This window comes from Sarcophilus harrisii, chromosome 4, assembly GCF_902635505.1.
Source record: "Sarcophilus harrisii chromosome 4, mSarHar1.11, whole genome shotgun sequence".
In the NCBI taxonomy this organism is placed as follows: domain Eukaryota; kingdom Metazoa; phylum Chordata; class Mammalia; order Dasyuromorphia; family Dasyuridae; genus Sarcophilus; species Sarcophilus harrisii.
This window is the reverse complement of record NC_045429.1, coordinates 240,968,851-240,989,481: the sequence shown is the minus strand read 5'-3', so window position 1 is coordinate 240,989,481 and position 20,631 is coordinate 240,968,851. Positions and strand designations below refer to the sequence as shown.

The window sequence follows — 20,631 nt, the reverse complement described above, 5'->3', positions numbered from 1 at the left end:
TCCCAACCAATCAATAAACAATTTTTTGGGGGGAAAACTATATATATGTGTGTGTGTGTGTGTGTGTGTGTGTGTGTGTGTATCAGAGACTAGATAATTCCATAAACAGTTGAATGAATCTAGAAGCCTAGATTTTTGTAGAATGTAGAGCAATGATACTGATGCAGAGATCTTTGAAGAGCTAAAAGATGAACTATACTATTTTCTCATCACTTGCAAAGAAGGTGTAGATTTTGGAATCTTTGAATTCTTTGTGGATTGGTGGATACAAAGAGAAGACAAAGATAGGAGATGACTTCTGGGATAATTGAGATCTTTAAATGGAACAAAAAAGGTCTTCTAAGCAAATGGAACACAGGAAATTAGGTAAGGTTAAAATATGAGATAATCAGGAACTCCTAAACAATGTACACTAAAAGATAAAAGATGATTCTTTTAAGGGGAAGAGAGGAATCAAAGTCCTCAACAGAAAAGTATGTCACAAAGAATAGCACAATGCTTGGAAATAATTGGCTTCAAAGCACCCATTTAGACATAATAGAGAAGATGATGGAAGTAAGAGCAGGAAAAAAATATTGAATTAGTTCAATTACAATATGACTGGGTCTTTGACTGGACAGATGGTAAAATAAGCATGCATATAGAGAGAGAGCTTATGAAGATTTATGAAGGCTTTTCTCTGCCTCACATCAGGCATGTGAGTTTAGGAAAGAAAAAAAACAAATTAATTTTTCCATATACTTTGCTTTTCTCCAGGCAAAAATCCAACATTATATATTTTTTTCCATTTACATTTTGATTCATAGTTTTGTTTGATCTGATGACACCATGATCTGAAATTCACCAAACTCCTTTGGGTCTCTAATTATAGCTAGAAGCTTATGAGATTTAAAACATTAAATTAATCATTTATAACAATTATTTATGAATATGTTGACATATAAAAAGCCTATGACCAAAAGAGTCAAATCCTGCCTTATGTTCTAATTGGTAATATTATCTCTTGCCTATCATTGCCCTGATCACTTCTCAGTAGCCTCCGTGTACTAGCTGTTTCCCATGTACCTCTTCAATTTAGATAGAATTTGTTCTTCATCTCTAAGCCTTAGAATCTTCAGCTTCCTTTAAAGCCAAGTGTAAGTAGTATGCCTCATCTGTGATGAAACCTTAGTCTCTTGCCATCACCTCCTGTTGTACTCTCCTCTCTGAAAAATGTAAACTCCTTGTGAGCAAGGAATGTTTTGTTTTTGTTTTTTTAATTCTTGTTAAAACAATTCTTTTCATATGGTAGATATATAATAAGTGCTGGTTGTATTAAATTGCATTGTTGAATTGTGATCTGGGAGAGAGGATAGAGTGTCAGAATTGAGAAAATAATTGCACTGTTACTGGATTAGTACATGTGTCTCCTCTTCTATCTTCCTTCCAAGTTCTTGCAATGCCTTCCTCTCTTGAAAAAGACACAGTAAAACAAAGAAGTATATCTTAGGCACAAGGGTTTAAGCTGACACATCTCTATTTTTTTAATTCCATAACACTTTAAAAAGTATGAATATCATCATATTAATGACAGTATTGATTATTTGCAGTTTGGGAGTAATTGGAGTCACCAGTGAATTCTAGTTATTCTACTTCATTCCTCGATTACATAAATCAGCCTTCTAAAAAAAAATTGTTGCTAACATACAATTCAAAGCTGACAAAAATCATAAGGATCTGTCACTTCTAGAAGTTTATAATTTGAAAAAGAAAAATCAACTAAAAATATTATTATGCAAAGAGGAAGAATGCAACTCAACACTAAAGAATTCATGATTGTTTCCTTGGTCACTGAAAACTTCCTTTAGGAAGTCGATGGTAAACAAGTGATAATCATCATCATGATAACCCAGATTTCTTTCAGAAGCTAAAGCCACACACTTTTGTTGCTAATTTTCCCCTTCCTATCACTGAAGCAAATAGGCTTCGTGACTATAATGTCATACAGATTTGTTTATGTATTTCATAAATGGAATACCTGAAAAGCAAACTACTAGCTCAACTTGTGCTCAAATGGGAAATGTGCTTTAAGATTGGGGAATTGCTAAGAGAACAAATTATACAAAATTTAGTGGTGATATGCTTGGAACAAAAAAACTTCAGAATATAGAATTGTATATCAGACCTTATTTCTTGAGTGGGGAAGAAGAGAGGGAGAAATAATGAACTCTGTGGGTGCTAAACCAATATTGATAATGCAGAATATTTTGCATGTGCTTTAGTTGTTCTTGGGCATTACATGTAGAAAGATTTAACCATTCATAAAATGATCCCTTAAATTACAGGGGTCCTCAAACTATGGCCGGCGGGCCAGATGTGGCAGCTGAGGACAATTATCCCCCTCACCCAGGGCTATGAAGTTTCTTTATTTAAAGCCCACAAAACAAAGTTTTTGTTTTTACTATAGTCTGGCCCTCCAATAATCTGAGGGACAGTGAACTGGCCCCCTATTTTAAAAGTTTGAGGACCCCTGTCAGCTTAAAGCATAGTGATAATTTTATATCTATAGCTAATCAGTACTAATTCGTATAGGTTTACACGTGTCCTTATTGTCCTCCCTAACAGAATGTGGTTCCTTATAATTCATTTTTTATGTTTAAATTATCTATATTTGACATAAATGTTTAATAAATCCTTGAAAACTGATTAACTAGTAAAGCCTTAAATTGTGAAATTATTTCTTTTAATAGCTTAAAATGGCTTGTGTGATAGGAAATTTAGGAAGACAGGAAATGAGATGTTTGGCTTCATATTTAAAGGAACTCAGTTCGAATTGCAAAGACCCATTTATGGAGTTTTTCTAAACTGGCCTATTGTCAAACATTCCTTGGACAATCTCCTTGAGATCTCTAACTCTGCCAATGACTTTCAAGATTGTTCTCTGGAAGCTTTGTTCTGAAGGAGTACCAACAGAGAAGCCCTTCTGTAATTTCTATTGTGACTAATTAAATCACTCTCTCTATAGGAGATGGATAGTAAAGAGACATATCCCTGACAACTGCTTTGAACTTATTTCTCATCCAAGAATCCTTCCTTTATAAGGAAGATTTATAGCTTCCTAAGAGAGTCCTAAGAACAGCTCCCAGCAGGAAACAGTCAAGATAACTTACCACATATGTGGTATCTTAAGATAAAATGACAGCCATATTAAAAGACTTTCAGACTACTGCTACAGACAATTAAATTCTTTATCTTTCTGCTTATTTTTGTAAACTTATTCTTTATTTTTTTGTAACTCACATACTAACGTATTTATGATATCATTAATATGACTTTTATCCTACAACACAAAGTACAACATGCTTTCCCATCCAATGTGACTCCTGCCCTTGATTTTCCATGAATCTGACAAAAAGGGCTATGCAACATGCTGGAAATCTGCCTTGAGTATGCCTATTGTACCAATATCAGAGTTGTCCATTAGTTATCTTTTGTGCTTGCCATGTAACTAGTTCCTCTTCTATCTATAGTTTTTAAATGGCATAACTTTATACTTGTCCATAATTTCTTGTTTAAAATAAGTCACAGATTTCTTATGCCCATTTTTATGTTCCATAGCTTTATTTTAAAGCCCTAATGATTTTAAAACTATTGACATACCTCCCTCAAAACCTAATTTAGTTGTAATGTTCTAAAACCTAGGCTGCTCTATAATTTTATCTGAAGTAGAAAACCTAGAGTGATGTATTTTGAAAAAAGTGAAATTCAATTTTCACATGCTCCATAATTTATATTAGTCATTATGGTACAGTGGACAAAGCACTACTTCTGGAATTCAAGGACTTTACCTATTACTACCATACACTGTTTCCTGGGACTCAAATTTCATATCTATAAAATGAAAAGGTTGGACTGGATTACCTCTGAAGTCTCTTCTAGCTCTAGAACAATAATTTGGGGGGAGGATTTTTTTAAGTTAAGCTAGTTTTTTTTTTTTTTTTAAGCTATGAACTACTACTAAAGACACTGTTGTTAATAAGCAAAAGATTTCAGTTAATTTTGAAATAACTGAAATATATAGAATTGAATCAAGTCATTACCTATAAAAATGATTCATCTGTAGTTCCATCTAAACTCATTATTTATAATCCATTGTAAACCAGGTATACAAGATTAAATAAATTCAACAAACATTTATTAACTATTTGCTACTTATTTGTATGAAGTAGTATCCTATTTGTATGAGGATAAATTACAGAGAAAGTGCCAATATTTATCAATAGAGGGAAGTTCCTTCTCTGACAGAGGAAAATCACAGAGTTCATCCCATACCAAGTGTTGAGAGAGGAATAAAGTTTTCATAAAACACAATTCATCTCCTATTGGAATTTATAGTCTAGTTAGGGGGTTGAAAACAGAATTACTTCTATTATTTTGAGATGGTTATAATAATAAAGGCAAAAAGTGTTCATTGCTTCAAAATCCCTGACGGTTATAGTTATGAACTTTGACAGAAATGTATCAGTTTCTTGTCCAAAAAAAGGAAGCAAACTCAGATATTAATTCTGACTGTATTTAATCTTTTAAACATTTTCTTTGGTCTTAAAGATTTGCCAACCTGAAAAAAAGGCTTACTTCATTTCTATTCTCTCATTATAGTGTTGGGTTTGATTTTTTTTTTAACCAATCAATAAATTTAAATTCTTTTCAGGTCTTTGTAAAGCCCCAGAGGCAAAGAAAAATCTGTCTATATCTCCCTGATATGTACCATCCAGAAGAAAACAAGAAAAATAAATAACTGTCCAAAATCTGTAGCTATACAATCTTAATATTATGTACATGTATCCTTTCAGAGTATTGGTTCTTAGAGTCACCCTTCCCTTGCCATATGTTAAGCTTTATGAAGGTAGAAATGGTAGCTCATCACATAATGTGAATTGGAAGGGGTTTCAACAGTCTTGTGGATAACCAAACCACAAAAGGAATCCTTACTAGAACATATCCTACAAATGATCGTCCAACCTATGCTTAAAATTTTCAAATGAGGACAAAAGCCACTGCTTCCTGAGGCAGTTCATTCCTCTTTTGGATAACTGTTAAGAAATTTTTCAAGCTTAAATTCCCACTTTGTAATATGTACCTTTAGCTTGTGGTTCTGCCCTGGGTTCAAACAAAATGCTCTTCCACATGAAAGCCCTTTAAATACTTGGAGATAGTTAACATCAGAATTTTCTACCACTATACCTTGTTTTTAGAGTCTTCTTCTTCCTAGGCTTTTTCACAGAAAAAGTATAAAAGTACCTCCAATCTATCTTCATCTATAGCCTGGACTTAAGGCCCTTTATTGTAGTGCTTGCCCAAATCTGCCTCTGTTTAATTTATCCTTGTTTTTAACCTCTTCCCCAGAGAGAGACTGAACTTCTGGGATTAAAAAATTTACAGCTGGAATCATCCGCTTTTTTTTTAACAAATGAAAAAGTTGCCATATTTTGGAGAGAGCCTTGGAAATGCTTTCATATTTTGAAATCAGCCCCAAATCCTTGGCTGGTTTCCCCATTTTGAAGATTAGGAAAATAAAGTATTATCACAGAACAGTCATTAAGGAAATGCATGATATTCTTTTAGGGAAACCTTTCAAGATGTAACTTGTCAAATACCCAGCTCAAATAGAAGTGAGGCACACTGAACTTACAAAAGGATCCCTGCAGGCTGAATAGTGACAATTTAAAAATGTAATATCATCTCTGTTTATTGTGTTTGTATGTATTTTGTTAAATCGTTTCCAGTTCCATTTTAATATGCTTTAGGCCACACTGGAGAGTGTTTTGGGTCACATGCTCCAACAAGACATGTGTTTCACACCTCTTTTGTAGATCATTAAGACAAACAAAATAAAACAAAAGTCATCCCTATTCCAAGATCCTCCAAGGCAGCCTTCTTGAAATATTATTCATTCCATCTTTTTAAACTGTGCCCTATCTGCAATTGCCCTAAGGTACCATTGCAGACAACTAACATATTGTGATTGTTCTGACTACTCTTCTGTGAATTGTCTTAAGTACAAATATATATTTTTAGTACTGGTTTTATCCATTCTTGTTTCTGCAGACCAAAGAAATAGATGATCAGACAAAATTTCCTCTATTATTCTGCGAATTTCTTGACTGTATTCATGAACTATATCAAACTCTTAACAATGCCATGTAGTTTAATTTGTAAGTGGCTTCCAAAGTAGACTGCAAAAGGCTCCAAAACTTGAAAAAGCTTGTTTCTCCCATTAATAAGTCATTCCCAGGGATAATCTAATGGAATTAGGGCTATTTCTCTAAAACTGACAAATACAAACATCAGACTAAACCTTACAGAATATGTACTTTTATTATTACACATATGGGTAATATAAGGAAGTTAACTTGTCCAACTTCTAATTCACTGGTATGAAAGACAGTTTCTGATTATTACTCATTTTCTAGAAATCAATTTGTCAAATGGTTTTTGTTTTGTTTTTAATATTCAATTAACTATATTTCAGTATTTTGTTTCCTTCATGCCCTATATTTTATTTAATGCATTTAAAAACATTATTCTGAAAATTCAAATGGATACTCAAAAAAAAAAAATTTTCCAAAGCACATACTCGAATGAATTTTTAGATGAAAAAGCATGCTCCAAAAGAGAGAGAGATCACTAACTACCCATTGGACTGTTGAGTCATGTCCAACTATTTGTGGCTCCGTTTGGGGTTTTCTTGGCAAAAATACTAGTGGTTTACCATTTTCCAGATAAGGAAACTAAAATAAACAGGATTAAATAACTTGCCTAGAACCACACAGCTAACAAATGTCTAAGGTCAGGTTTGAATTTAGAAAGATGAATCTTAACTCCAGGCCTGATCTGACACACTAGCCATTGTACCACCAAACCCACTGGACACCTGATTATTAAATTCTAGAGTCGGGGTTTGAATACTGAATCTGCATTAAAACCCAGGGGAAGGACAATGTCCATAGAGGCAAAGGATATGGGTTCAAATCCATCACTTGATACTACCTATATGACCTTGAGTAAGACACTCATTCCCTCTGGGCCTCAATTCCCTTATCAATAAAATCAAAGGATTAAACTAGATGGCCTCTGAAATCCCTTCTAGATATAGACCCATGAGCCTGTTATTTTGAATCAGTACTCTTTCTACTATATTAAAATTGCCTCTAAATACCTGCTAGAAGAGATGCTGTGAGTCCAATGTTTTATCCTTACATAAAAAGAATCTTAAATATAGAAGGAGCAAGCAATTTAAATGATCACATGCTTCTATCCTTTTATACTTCTTAGCTTCAATATAGGCTACAATAGGAATATTCTTTGATGGTGTGAGCATTGAGAATTAGCACTAGTTTTGTCACATACAGCAAGTTATTAAGTCCTAAAAGAAGAATAGATATGTTGTTTCTGGGGATCCTCTACAGGTACAATAGAAGAAAAAGCAAGCTCTAAATCTCCTTTATGAAGATCAAAGATTTATCTCATTTCTCACAACATTTCAAATTCTGGTAAAGATTCTGAAAAACTAGATAGTAAATTTCCTGTCCAGGACGTACATATTGTTTTTAATAGTGGGAATCAATCTGCCCTTTGGCATCCTGATGGCCAGACAAAAGAATTATTAGTGTTAAGCCAGATACAACTACATTGATAGTTGCAGAGTTCTCAGTTCTTATCTCCATAGACTGACTATCTGGCAAATATAAATCTCCCTAGGAGAGAAGAAAGCCTAAGAATTCACATATTTGCATTAAGGTGTCATGACAAAGTGAGCATTAGATCATAAGATTTAAGCTTTTGTTCACTTCATGTTTAAGTCACTATATGAAGGCAAAGAAAAATCAATATTGTGTCATCCTTTTCACAGGTTCAAGATGCATTTAGATGTCGGCTAAGAAACTGCCAAGATCCAATCAATGCAGACTCTTCAAGTTCTTTTCCTAATGGACATGCCCAAATCATGGTGAGTTTTTACTTTGGCTTAATAGTGTCATTAAGTAATAATTTTTAAAGATAAAAAGAACAAATTCCTTAGTGTAAAAAATAACAGGAAAGACTCAACTAGTGAGTTAATTTTTGACTCATTGATCTTCACTTGAAGAATATATAACATTAATTTTTTTAATTAAATTCCTATATGGCAAACTAGGATTCCAGGGTTGCAAATGTTTATATGATGCTCTTTTATTATTCTTTATTACCTTTTATTATTTGATGATCTGCAGAGGATGTCTGCTTGACTCTGATGTTTACTTAGAAGAGAGAATATGAAGGATGGTATACTTTTTTGCTATTTTCAAAGCTTAATGGTTTGACATTTATCCAAAAAAAGAACACCTAGGAAATTGTAGAGGTAGAAAAGCACTTGTTGAATGAAAGCACACTTTAATTGTAACCATTTGGATTTGCTTTGACATCCAATTTAGAAAACAGATGCGACTGATACTCTAGGTCTTTAAAAAGTTAACAATATTTTATAGATTCTCTTTTGTTTCTTTTCAATCTATCTTAAAGAGGCCAAGTTACACATCTTTAATTAAAATATAGGAAGAGTTGATACTTATAAAAATTGTGTGCCCATACACAATAAAAGTTTTTAACTTTAGAAAATTCAAAGATGATATGAAATAACACAGAGCCACATAAATTACTTTAGCTCTTTTTTCTCTCAAATTGAGCTATTAAAAAAATAATGGCTTTTTATATGTTATCTTTTTTAAAGTACAGAGATAATATAAAGATTAAACTAAATTAACAATAAGAGGGTTTTTTTTACCATATTTGTACTTATTTAACTATAATAAATGTTCTTGACATTTTAAAAATAAAATCATTAAGCTAGAAAAGACCCTTTCTTATTGCTTGGAAATGAAAAAAGATAACTTGAAGGGAGACTGATTACAAAGAGAGACAATCTTGGTGCAATGCAAGAAATGTAACCATAAACAATACATTTAATGTTGCCATTTAAAATAAAATACAAAAGTCTGTTTTAAGGCATTTATAGCAATATGATTTACAATTATTTCTCATTTTTACTATTTATAAAATAGCCCCAACATTGTCTCCTTAAAATCATAATCAATTTGATATGATGGTCAACATCCTTAATGAAGTCACTATGTATTATATTATCCTATTTAAAATGTCATGCCATCTCCAGTCATTTTTATTTAATACTCTGTGTCTAGACAGTATTCTTAAAAATAATCTAATTGTTCTAGAGAAATATATTCTTTTTTTTTTATTTGCACAACAGAATAAATTACCCCTGCCTCATTGTATATCTGAAAATTTCAGATTATCTGGGTAGTGAAAATAAAGATCCCACTAAGTGATCATTGTTATGCTTCATTTTTGTTGTTACAGACAGATTTTGAAAAGGATGTAGACATTGCTTGCCGTTCAGGTAAGAATCATTGGATGCTATCATTGTTACTTCTGGTGTTTAAAAAAAATCAGGAAGTTTCATCTAATATAAACATAATTTCTATTAACATTTATTACATGAATGTAATTATATAAATAAACATCTTAAAAGTATTCTTGTAGAATCAGAGCATCTTAGCTTTGATAGGGAACTTAGAAGTCAGTTATTCCAATCTCCTTCCCTGTGTCATTAAAGAATCATTTTTATAAAATTCCTGATAGCTGTTTCTGAATACTTCAAGTTATGAAGGATCCATTACTTTATGCCATTATCAGACACTAAAAAAGAGAAATTCCATCTTCCTATAACTTTAACCTAATACTCAGAGTTCTTCTTGGAGTAATACTGTTTATTTCCTGTTGTATATGGCATGCCATCAAATACATGTCTTATTGAGACTTCCTTTTGTTTTTGCTTGTATACTCTTTATGACACCATTTCTAGATTGCTTTATCATTACTGGTTGCCCTTATCTGGATAGTTTCTAGTTTACCCAAAATGTAGTACTGATTGGCATATATGTTTTAAAGACCACATTTGATTCATTGTCAAAAACTGAGCTAAATATATGCTCTCATCTTACAACATTTATTATCTTCTCTATAACCTCAATAGCCTGAAATGTGATGTACTTAGGTTTTGAGACCTGAATTCATTTAAGGTAGCACCTAATAGATGATTAATATGTTTACCCACAAAAAAAGTCTCATTAAACTATATTTTAAGATTTGGAAGGATTTAAACCTCAATAAATAATTTTTATTAAACACCTATTTTGTGACAGATATTATGCCAAATTCTGGAAATACAATTAAAAATAATGAGAGAATCTCCTCTCTAAAGGATCTTTCATTCTAACAGAGAGAGAATAAATACATATATATATATATATATACAGAATGGATTTAAAGAAAAGAAATGTAAATAAATGCAAGGTCTTGATGAAAAATGTTTTGTGTGAGGAGCAAAGCTAATTTGACGAGATACGGAACAATGTGTGTACAGGATTTCTAGAAGTTTAGACTGGACCTAGGTTATGAAGGCTTTTAGAAACTAAACAGCTCATATTCTATCCCAGAGTGAATTGAGAGCCAATAAGATTTACAAAAATAGGAGAGTGACATGATCAGATTTGTGCTTATAGAAAATCATTTTGGCAGCTATATAGAGGACGGGAAAGATTGGGGGAGAACTTGGAGCAGTGAGACAAGTTAGGAGGCTATTGCAATAATTTAGGCAAGTGGTGATGAAAGCAATAATGAAAGTTAAGAGATTGAGTGTGATAAAGAGTGTGATGAGTATAGATATGCGAATCATCTGCATAGAGATGAAAATTAAATCCATGGAGTTGGCAAGATCAAAGAGAGGATGTAGATATGGGACTTAGGAAAGAGCATCTTAGAAGATGTAATATGAATGACAAGCCAACAACAAAGATGGAAAATGAACTATCAAAGAGTTGGGAAGAGAATCAGAAGAGTAATGTCACAAAAACTCAGAAAAAAAAGAGAGTATATAAGAGAAATTTTATATCAATATGTCAAATGTAGCACAAAGGTCAACAAGGATGTGGACTAAAACATAACCTTCAGATTTAGTAATTAACTGTTAGGTAACTTTGGAATGAGTGGCATAATTTGATGGTGAGGGGCACATGCCACATTGCAAGAGAGAAAAGGAAGTGGAACAAATAAGAATTTTGGCTAATAAAAAAAAAACAAAGATGGAGGATGATAGCTTGATGGGATGGTAATGTCTAGTGAAAGTTTTAAAATTTGAAAACTGTAAAGAAGGAACCAGTAAAAAATGAAAGATCAAAGATCAGAAAGAAAAAGGAGATAATTGAAAGGTACTTCTTCTTGAGAAAATGTGAGAACTAGGGATTTGGAGAAGAAAAAAGGATATCAAAAACTAATGTAGATGTATTGGCCTATCTGCCATCTAGGGGAGAGGTGGGGGGAAGGAAGGGAAAAATTGGAACAAAAGGTTTTGCAATTGTCAGGACTGAAAAATTACCCATGCATATATATTGTAAATAAAAAAATTATAATAATTAAAAAAATAACTAATGTAGAGTCAAGAGTGCCACAGAAAGTTCAAGGAATGAACTCATCATGAAACTGGAGGTTATATCCAGTGACAAAAGAAGAAAAAGAAAGAAAAGAAGCATGTATAATGACTTATGGTCTGAAAAATACTTTATATTCATAATTTGATTTGAGTCTCACAACACATATGTGTAAAGGCTTTGACAAGGAGAGTGGTTACATCATTATCAGAGCATAGGAAAGTTGCATGTAGAGATAATGTGGAGAAAGGGAGAAAAGGGGAGTTCACACAAAATGGTCTCAGTTTCCTCAGTAAAACAGCAAGTTCTTCAGTTGATAGAATGAGAGAGGGGAGGCATAAGGAACTCAAGGAGAGAAGAAAAGATTTGGAATAGCTTCTGACAGTAGCAAAATAAGGAATCAATTAGGGAAGAATAAAAGGATTACATTGCTGTAAACAAGGTTACGTTATCTCAATTAAATATTTTGAATTTATAGTATACACAGCATGGTTTTGTGACTTTTTCCAGTTCTGTTTAGCAACATGAGAGTAGGAACAGAGGAAGAAGGTTGGAAAGGGATGAATAATGGTAAGGCAAGGGGTTTGAGTATTGATGGCTGTGTAGAGTTAAAGTGTTGATATTGGGGAGGGAAAAATGATGAGTCAATATGATTATGGACTGAAATTATACTGAGGATTGAAGATCATCATACAAGTGTAGAATAGGTATAGAAGTTGTTATTTGTCCTTCATTCTCAAAAATGACCAAGATATCTATCTTGTCAGTAGGACTGAGAAATAGTATTATAATGGAATGACAGAAAGGAATTGTCAGATTGATGTAAGAGTTTTTATTAAGAAAGTGAAACACTTGAAGGTAATTGAAAAGTAATTCATAAAGATTCTGAATCAGTCCTTGAACTATATTCCCTGAGAAAGGAGAATTAATGACCAAGATCTGGTAAACAGAAATGGAGGTTCCTAGAAAATGGGGATAATTTTTGATACTGTGGACCTTGTCATAGGAACATGACTAGGTTCTGGTGACAAAGACAGCATTTGGAAGAAGCATGGTAGAGCAAAAAGTATTCTAATTCTTTCCCCCTTCCTCCAGGACCAGTATATTGGAAGGGATGTAAGTGATGGAAAAGATGGTCAGGTTTGCAGTGTCACCTAGGGAAACTGGATCTCAAGGTAAATGGATGAGAAGACATGAACACCAGGAAGTTTATCCACTATGGAGGATTAGGGGAATTTGAGAGGGCATAATGAAAGTTGTAGGCAGAGTTGGATTAGGAAAATGGGTGCAATATGGATAAGAAAAGTAAGGATGGAAAAATGGGAGTGAAGTGGGAGATGGGACTAGTTAGTGACTTAGTAGCAAGTGATTAACACAGGGATGAATAGAGGAACAGATACTATCTCCCCACCAGTGAAATCCTAGATTATTTAAAGTATTTAAGCAAAGTGTCTTACTCATATCACATAGTTTGAGATTCCTATCATTTCTATCTCATATATATATATATATATATATATATATATGTGTGTGTGTGTGTGTGTGTGTGTGTGTGTGTTTGTGTGTGTGTGTGAATAGACTTAAACTGGATGCCTCTTGACTGACTTTACATGTAGTTATATATATAAAATGTGATTGATACATATGTATGTATATATATATATATGTGTGTGTGTGTGTGTGTGTGTGTGTGTGTGTGAATGGATACAAATATACACACATATATATATACACATATGTCCAAAACTGAAATAATCAAATACGAAGTCCTTGGTTGGGCACATCAAGCTCTTCATAATCTGATTCTTTTGTACTTTCCCAGTCTTTTCACACTTTAATCCTCTCCATATGCCTATAATTCAGCAAGATTGTTCCTTAAATAGGATATTCTATCTCTCATCCCTTGTATTTGCACTGACTGTTCCCCATACCTGAAATGGTTCCTGTATCCCAGCTTTGCTTCTTTGTTTCCCTGGCTTCCTTCAAGCCTCAGCTCAAATTCTACCTTCTTTAGATGTCCTTTCCAAATTAATTTGGTTACTAGTGCCTTTCCCCTTCATATTACTTTGTATTTACTGTACATATGTCTGTGCAGTGAGAAAATTTTTCTAATATTTCCCCTATGCAAGTTACACTAATTTTTCTTTAAAAGGAATTCAATCCAATCATCCTCAAAACTTGATTGGCTCAAGGGATTAAAAGTTTAGACTGCTGACATCACTTCATTGTCCCTTGAGTATTAAACTGTCATGAGAAGTTCCAAACTTCTCTAATACTTGATTAGTATAGGATAACAAAAAAGTCAATCAAGAGATCTTTACTCAGCAGAATCATTTCAAAGTGTTTCTAAATACAGATCCTTATAGAATAAAGCATAACAATCTTTTTCCAAATATAGCTAAGTAATTTTTTGACTGATGATGATTTAATTTTATTCTAATATCAAACATAAATTGCCAGCGTCCTATCCTAAGTCAGATCCAGAACAGAAAATCCTAATTATTTACATGTTGTCTCTCACTTTAAAATGTACAACTTCTGAGGACCAAGAAAATTTTTGTCTTTCCTTGTATTCTCATCACTTAGAAAGATGCTTGGCAATAATAAGTACTTGATAAGTGCTTCTTAACTGACTTTATATGTAGGTATATATATAAAATGTGATATATATATATATATATGTGTGTGTGCATGTTACATACATATATACATGTGTATGCATGCATATGTATATACACATACATACATACACAAATGTTTATATATAAATACACTTTTAAAGAAAATCTAAATTATATGCCTCTCTTGTATATGGGAAAATTAGCTTAATGGTTGCCTTCATCTGGATTTTAAAAAAATGCATAATGCCTTGATTATAAAAATACAGAAGGCAGTAAAAAAATTGACCGTAAAAAATAATGAAATAGAAACAAAGAGATTCAGAGATTTGCTCAAGCTTATGCAAGTGGTAATAGAGAGAGGTTTTTATCCCAGATCTTCTCATATCCTTGTACAGTCCCTTCAAGGTGATGTTCTGGACACATCTTATATATGCCTATTAATATGCATGCTGTCTTTCCCATTAGAATATAAATTTCTTGAGGACAAGGACTGTTTTGGTTTTTTCTTTCTATTACCAGTATTTGTCACATGGTATATGATAATAACTTGATGAATTCTTATTTGGTGATTAAATTTCATTCCAAATCTGTTACTGTTCTACATATTCTACCTCTCTTGGTTCTTGCTTTATTTCTGTATGTAACAAATAGTGTAAAAAATGTAAGTGTTCTCTGAGATCTGAAAGATTTAAATATTATGTTTAGTTTACTGAAATCTATTAGCTAACATAATTGCTCATGAACTATCATTCATTATTAGTATTTTGTTTTAAAAGATACAAAAATAGATTTTAAAAAAAAAATCTAAGTTTATTTTACCTCCTGAAGAGGATTAAAATGGAAATCCAAATAAAATGGCAGATAATTTTAAAATGTTTAATGGTCATATTACATTTCAGGATCTAAATTAAGAAATCTATCAAAATCTATCAAAAAGGGCAAAAATGCATAGTTCTTTCTGATAAAAAGATTCAAGATAAATAATGTAAGCTTAAACTTATATTTAAGGATTTTCTTTGTAATAAGTGTCAATTTGTAAAAGGGACAAATACTCATAATCTTTACCTGTGTGAATATGGAAAGTCATTCTTTTAGTTGATAACTGGAAGAGAAATATAAAACATGTGAAAGCCTTTATGAGAAGACAATATAGTAATAAATTCCATAGTTTATCAACCAATGTGAATATTAACAGATAGTGTCCATTTTAGAAAATTACAAAATCAGGTCTGTGGGATTGTGTTGAACAGAGGATAAAAGAAGGTGGCAGTTATTTGGAATGGAGAAAGTTATATTACCACTGTCGCTGTCTATATGCATAAGTTATATGCTTATAGAACTCTTGAAAATAGACTATTGAGCACAACCAAGCATGAGTTAGAACACTTCCTTATTTTAAATGACAGAGCTTGACAATAATTCCATTGGAAAAATATGTGTTTGTTTTTCATTTGTTTGTTTGTTTGGCTATCCATTTGTCCTTCATTTTAAAATCTTGGTAAGGCTTCTATTTTTTCCTAAGTTACTTTTCCCCCCAAGGTTTATGAAAGATGAGTCACAAAGGCTTAAATTGCTCATTTATTAAAACTCAGTTGGTGATTTTCATATACTGTCTTAGAAATAGAGCACCAGGGTTGGTTGTATTTTTTTTAATTGCATTTTAAATTTAATATGATAAATACTTCTGTTCCCTGTACTCTCTTTACCAGATGGACTTCAATGGATAACTGTTCATTAATTTTCAGTGACACAGTTTTTAGTGAATTTTTCAGATAAAATGAGATAGGAATGGCTGGTATAAATATAATCATTTGTAATTATCTCTATTCAGAGGATAATTTAATAATGATTACTAGTTTTAGAACATTTTTAGAAAAAAACAATGGACATTTTTAAAAGCATGAATCAGTTTATAATTCCACAAAAGATTATAGGATGGGTTGAAGAAAAATCTAACTTATACTCTGTTGTTTTGTTTCCTAAGAGGTTATGCTGAGTTACTTACATGCTAGCATATTCTGCAAATTTTATAGCTATTAATCAAATTTCAGAAAGCAAGCTCCTACATAAAATTATGGGTTATCAGAGTTAATACTCTGTATTGATATAAAGAGTAATTTAAATTTCTGTCTCATCTTTGTAGGAAATTATAAAAATAATTTATAAACAACATATAAAAACATGATTTTAATTAAAGGAGAACTTTAGTGTTGTTAAGGAATATCCCGATATTTCAAAAGATCCATGATTTCAATTCTCTCCACTAATACAAATTTTTATTCCTCCATAATTTTAATAGATAATATCTTGAGTTATGTGGTCTTTAAAAAAATAATTACTTGATGGCTAACATCCTGGTTGATAAAACTTCCTGCACTTAGATGAGTTCTTGCTGAGAAGACAATTTACACTTAAAGCTTGCCCATTTTGAAAAAATCAGATGTATATTATGCTAAAGTATTGAAATAGGGCTTCAGAGCAGTTTGTTAAGAAAAGGAAATGAAATATAAAAATTAAAAAGAAAAACAAAGGGGGGGACACTAAGTGAAAAGTAAATCAGGGTGTACTGACTTTTATTTGAAAAATGCTGTGTTCTAATTATAGTTCTTCATAAGGATATTGGACCATGTCGGGCAGCTACAATAACAGGAACGCTATCTCGGATTTCTCTGAATGATGATGAAGAAGAAAAGACAACAAATCCTGAGGGTCTGAGCTATTCAACTTTGCCTGGAAATATCATTTCCAAAGTCATAATTCAGCAGCCCACAGGCCTGCATATGCCAATGAGCATGAATGAGTTGGCGAATCAGTGTCTGAAAAAGGATAATAGTGAATTACGGCGAACTGTGTACTTATGCACTGATGATAATTTGAGAGGGGCAGATATGGACATAGTACATCCTCAAGAAAGAATGATGGAAAGTGACTATATAGTAATGCCTAGAAGCTCAGTTAATGCCCAATCAGCATTGAAAGAGGAAAGTAAACTTAATATTGGCATGGAAACTTTGCCTCATGAAAGGCTTTTGCACTACAAAGTCAATCCTGAATTTAACATCAATCCTCCTGTTATGGATCAATTCAGTATGAATTTAGATCAGCATCTTGCACCCCAAGAGCATATGCAGAATTTGCCCTTTGAGCCTCGCACAGCTGTAAAGAACTTCATGGCCTCTGAACTGGATGACAATGCAGGATTAGCAAGAAGTGAAACTGGATCAACGATATCCATGAGCTCCTTAGAGGTCAGTAATGTGGAAATTGTTCCTTGATTTTTGACCCTCATTCTTGGCTTCTATGGTTGCCTCTCTTAAAAATGCCACCATTTGGAGAAAACAAATTTTTAAAAAGCAGATATAATCCCTGTGTTTGGGGGGAAGATGGGAAAGTATATTTAAAAAAAGGGGGAAAAGTTGAAGAGTTGCAATATTATATAAATTTCTTGGTAGACATAATTGGACCTAAAGTGTTTTGGAAACATATTTTAATCAATCATAATGAAAACAGGCTTTATTAGATTGTAAGTGTTTAATTGTGGTTCATAATAATAAGTCCATTTTAATGAAAGCCAATACAAAGCTCTCAGGTTATTCAGGCAGCATCATTTTATCCCCAGGCCCTCAGGAGAAGGTCCAAACAAATTAAAAGTTTTCCCGATTGCTTAATCATTTATTAAAATGTGGGAAATATTTAATCTATTACTATAGCCACATAATATTCTAACATTAGATTATTTTTTTTCAAGCCTTTTTATAATCATCCTGCAATGTTCATTCAAGTTTTGCTTTTTGTTTTATTTTGTTTTACTTAATCTGTCCTGCAGAAATCTATCTATTTATAGTAGTGAAATGAGCAAGATCAGCAATCACTTTTCCTGGTGCCTCAAAAGTCATAGATTGCAAATATTTGATCAGAAGCCATAATTTGTTGTGACTCAATCTGTTGGACCTAAAGTCTAATTGAAGAGTATTCCTAATGAGAAGGGAGTATAATTCTAGGACAAATCTAGTGTTCTGCCTGATAATGTGCTTATCAGATAGCTCTGGTACATACCTTCAATTTTTGTTCATTCATTCTCAGAGTAAAACAGTATTCTATTTGGTAATATGCTTACCAGACAGCCCTGGTGCATACTTTCAACTTTTGATGATTTATTCCCAGAATAAAAAAATATTTCCAGGAATAATCAGGTTACTAGCTACATGCTCCGGGTTCATCCAGGGCTAGTTAGCACAGAAGCATTGAAACTGAGGGTGAACTACATCTGAGGTTGATGATGAGATTGATAAGATGTTCACTAGAATAATCTTTCTGTGGTACTAGATTCACTCTAGGACTTCTTTTACTGGTTATTCTAATAGATAGATAGATAGATAGACCACTAATTAGCTTGAATGACTCTTTTCAAATTCGCAACCTACATATTTAAAACAAACACATGGATACCCTAAGTCTTTGTGTCCTTTCAATTTCAGAAGAAAGAAGTTCTATAGCACATTGAGTGTTAACTTTATATGCATGTGGCCTAGGAAGTCAAACCCACAAACATTTATTAATCCTTTATTGGTAGAACTGTGGTAGAAAATTGGGAGTAATTGAACTACAGCTATGTAGAAATCTATGAGGACAGCACTGGACCTAGAGTCAGGAAGGGGTTGAATTCAAATCTAGCCTCAGATAATGTGTTATCACTTATCTAACATGTTTGCCTCAGTTTTCTCACTTGTGAACTAGAGGTATATAACAGTACTTCCCCAGCAGGATCAAACAAGATTATATTTGTAAAGCACTTAACACATAACTATGGCACAGAGTAGGTGCTTTCCATGCTTATTATGCACCACACACTATGCTAAGGTGCTGGGGACACACTAAAAAAAAAAAAGAAAGATAGCCTTTCTACTAGCTTACATTCTAATGGAGGAAAATAACATATAAAAGGAAGCCAAAGTGAAGAGGAGGAGAATACCAGCTCAGGGACATGATAGAGAAAATCAGAAGCTAAATAGAGAGAGAAACAGCAGAGAAATGGCTGATATATTTTCTTTATTATTCTATTTGATTGTGGACAATAGTGAACACAAAACCAAAAGCAGTACATTGGTCATCCTTGGCATTTAACTGTTCAAAAAATTTCAACTGCAAAGATATCACAAAATAATTAAAATAATCTCTGAATTTTTTTTGCATGTTGAAAAGCTCTCTAAACAATATTCTATTCAAGGAGTACCAAAATGATTTAAATGTAATCACATCTAATTATTTTAGTTGAAAAAAGTTTGTCACATATAAAAATCTAAAAATTTTACTAGGTTTAGTACAGAACATATTGTGTATGTTAGATCAATGGACTGCACTTTCAACTATTGCAATGTGCAGTTTGTGGAGTTTATAAATCTCCAAAAACATTCCATAATCTTAGCATTGAATAATAATACCACATTCAGTGTATCATTCAGTTATGTCTCCTAAAAAAAAAATCTGCATTCAACACCTTTGGAACCATGAGACATATATATACTAAAAAGAAAGAATATTCAGAATTTAGACTGAAATTTCAATTCTTCCTTTTCCTTTTGAAATACATTTAATAGTTAATTAGTGCTTTGGGTGACCACTTGAGATAGCTAAAAATAGAATGTATGGACATGGGAATGAATTATAAAAATTAGCACTTGTACAGGGCCTTTCATTAAAAGATCATCTAATCACCTTAAAAAACATGAATTCATCTATCTTTATCACCCCTCTGTGTAACCAGTAAGTAATCCTAGAAGTAAAGTGACTACTTCAAGGTGATAGAGTAAGTGTATATCAAAGTCTGGAATAGAAACTTTCTCCCCTGAGTAGGAGGAATATTAATAATTCTCCACATTAATAAAATTATTCTTGAACTTGAATGTCATGTTTTGGCCTTATCTATCCTTGGACTAGTATATTTTGTGACCCAAGAACTAGAAACATATTATTGTCAGAGCATCAAAGTGTCTATCCACATAAAGTAATTAACCTTTCCTAGGAGGAGTTGCCTAGGAACTTGAGTGGCTGGGAATTTGAATCAATTGCTCCCAATTTTCTGCCATAATTTACATATCAAAAGTGAATTAAACAGATTTGATTTGATAAGAAAAGAGTGACCAAAATGATGGCTATATTTTTTATAATGTAGTTCTAAGTCTAGAAAGAAAAGCATACTGGCAAGTGTATTCTATAAATGTGTCAGTGGGGAACAAAAAGATTATTTATGCTTGGTGTTTTAGTGACTGATACATGTAAAAAATGTGTTCAAAGAAAATGAAAATGGGACAAAAGTGGGGGGGGGGGCGTGGATCGTGGTAGAAATATGTCACTCCATCCCCTCCTCATCCCAGCTACAAATCTCAGAAGTCCCTTGATAACTTGGTTTGTTAGTCTACAAATCTCTTGGTCTGTTGCTCTATTGAAGCAGCTGAGCCCAACCCATTCCTATTATAGTCCTAAATCTT

At 32.6% G+C, this 20,631-nt stretch overlaps 1 protein-coding gene across 6 annotated transcripts in view; it reads left to right on the top strand.

Moving 5' to 3' along the window:
* The window catches only part of ADGRB3 (adhesion G protein-coupled receptor B3), an 856,580-nt gene that overhangs the window by 798,072 nt on the left and 37,877 nt on the right, over window positions 1-20,631 (top strand). For all 6 annotated transcript variants that reach the window (XM_031964675.1, XM_031964677.1, XM_031964676.1 and 3 more), the window contains 3 exons: window positions 7,892-7,987; window positions 9,394-9,433; window positions 16,748-17,391. In XM_031964675.1, coding sequence (XP_031820535.1) covers window positions 7,892-7,987; window positions 9,394-9,433; window positions 16,748-17,391 — 780 coding nt within the window. The remainder of the gene's footprint in view (window positions 1-7,891; window positions 7,988-9,393; window positions 9,434-16,747; window positions 17,392-20,631) is intronic.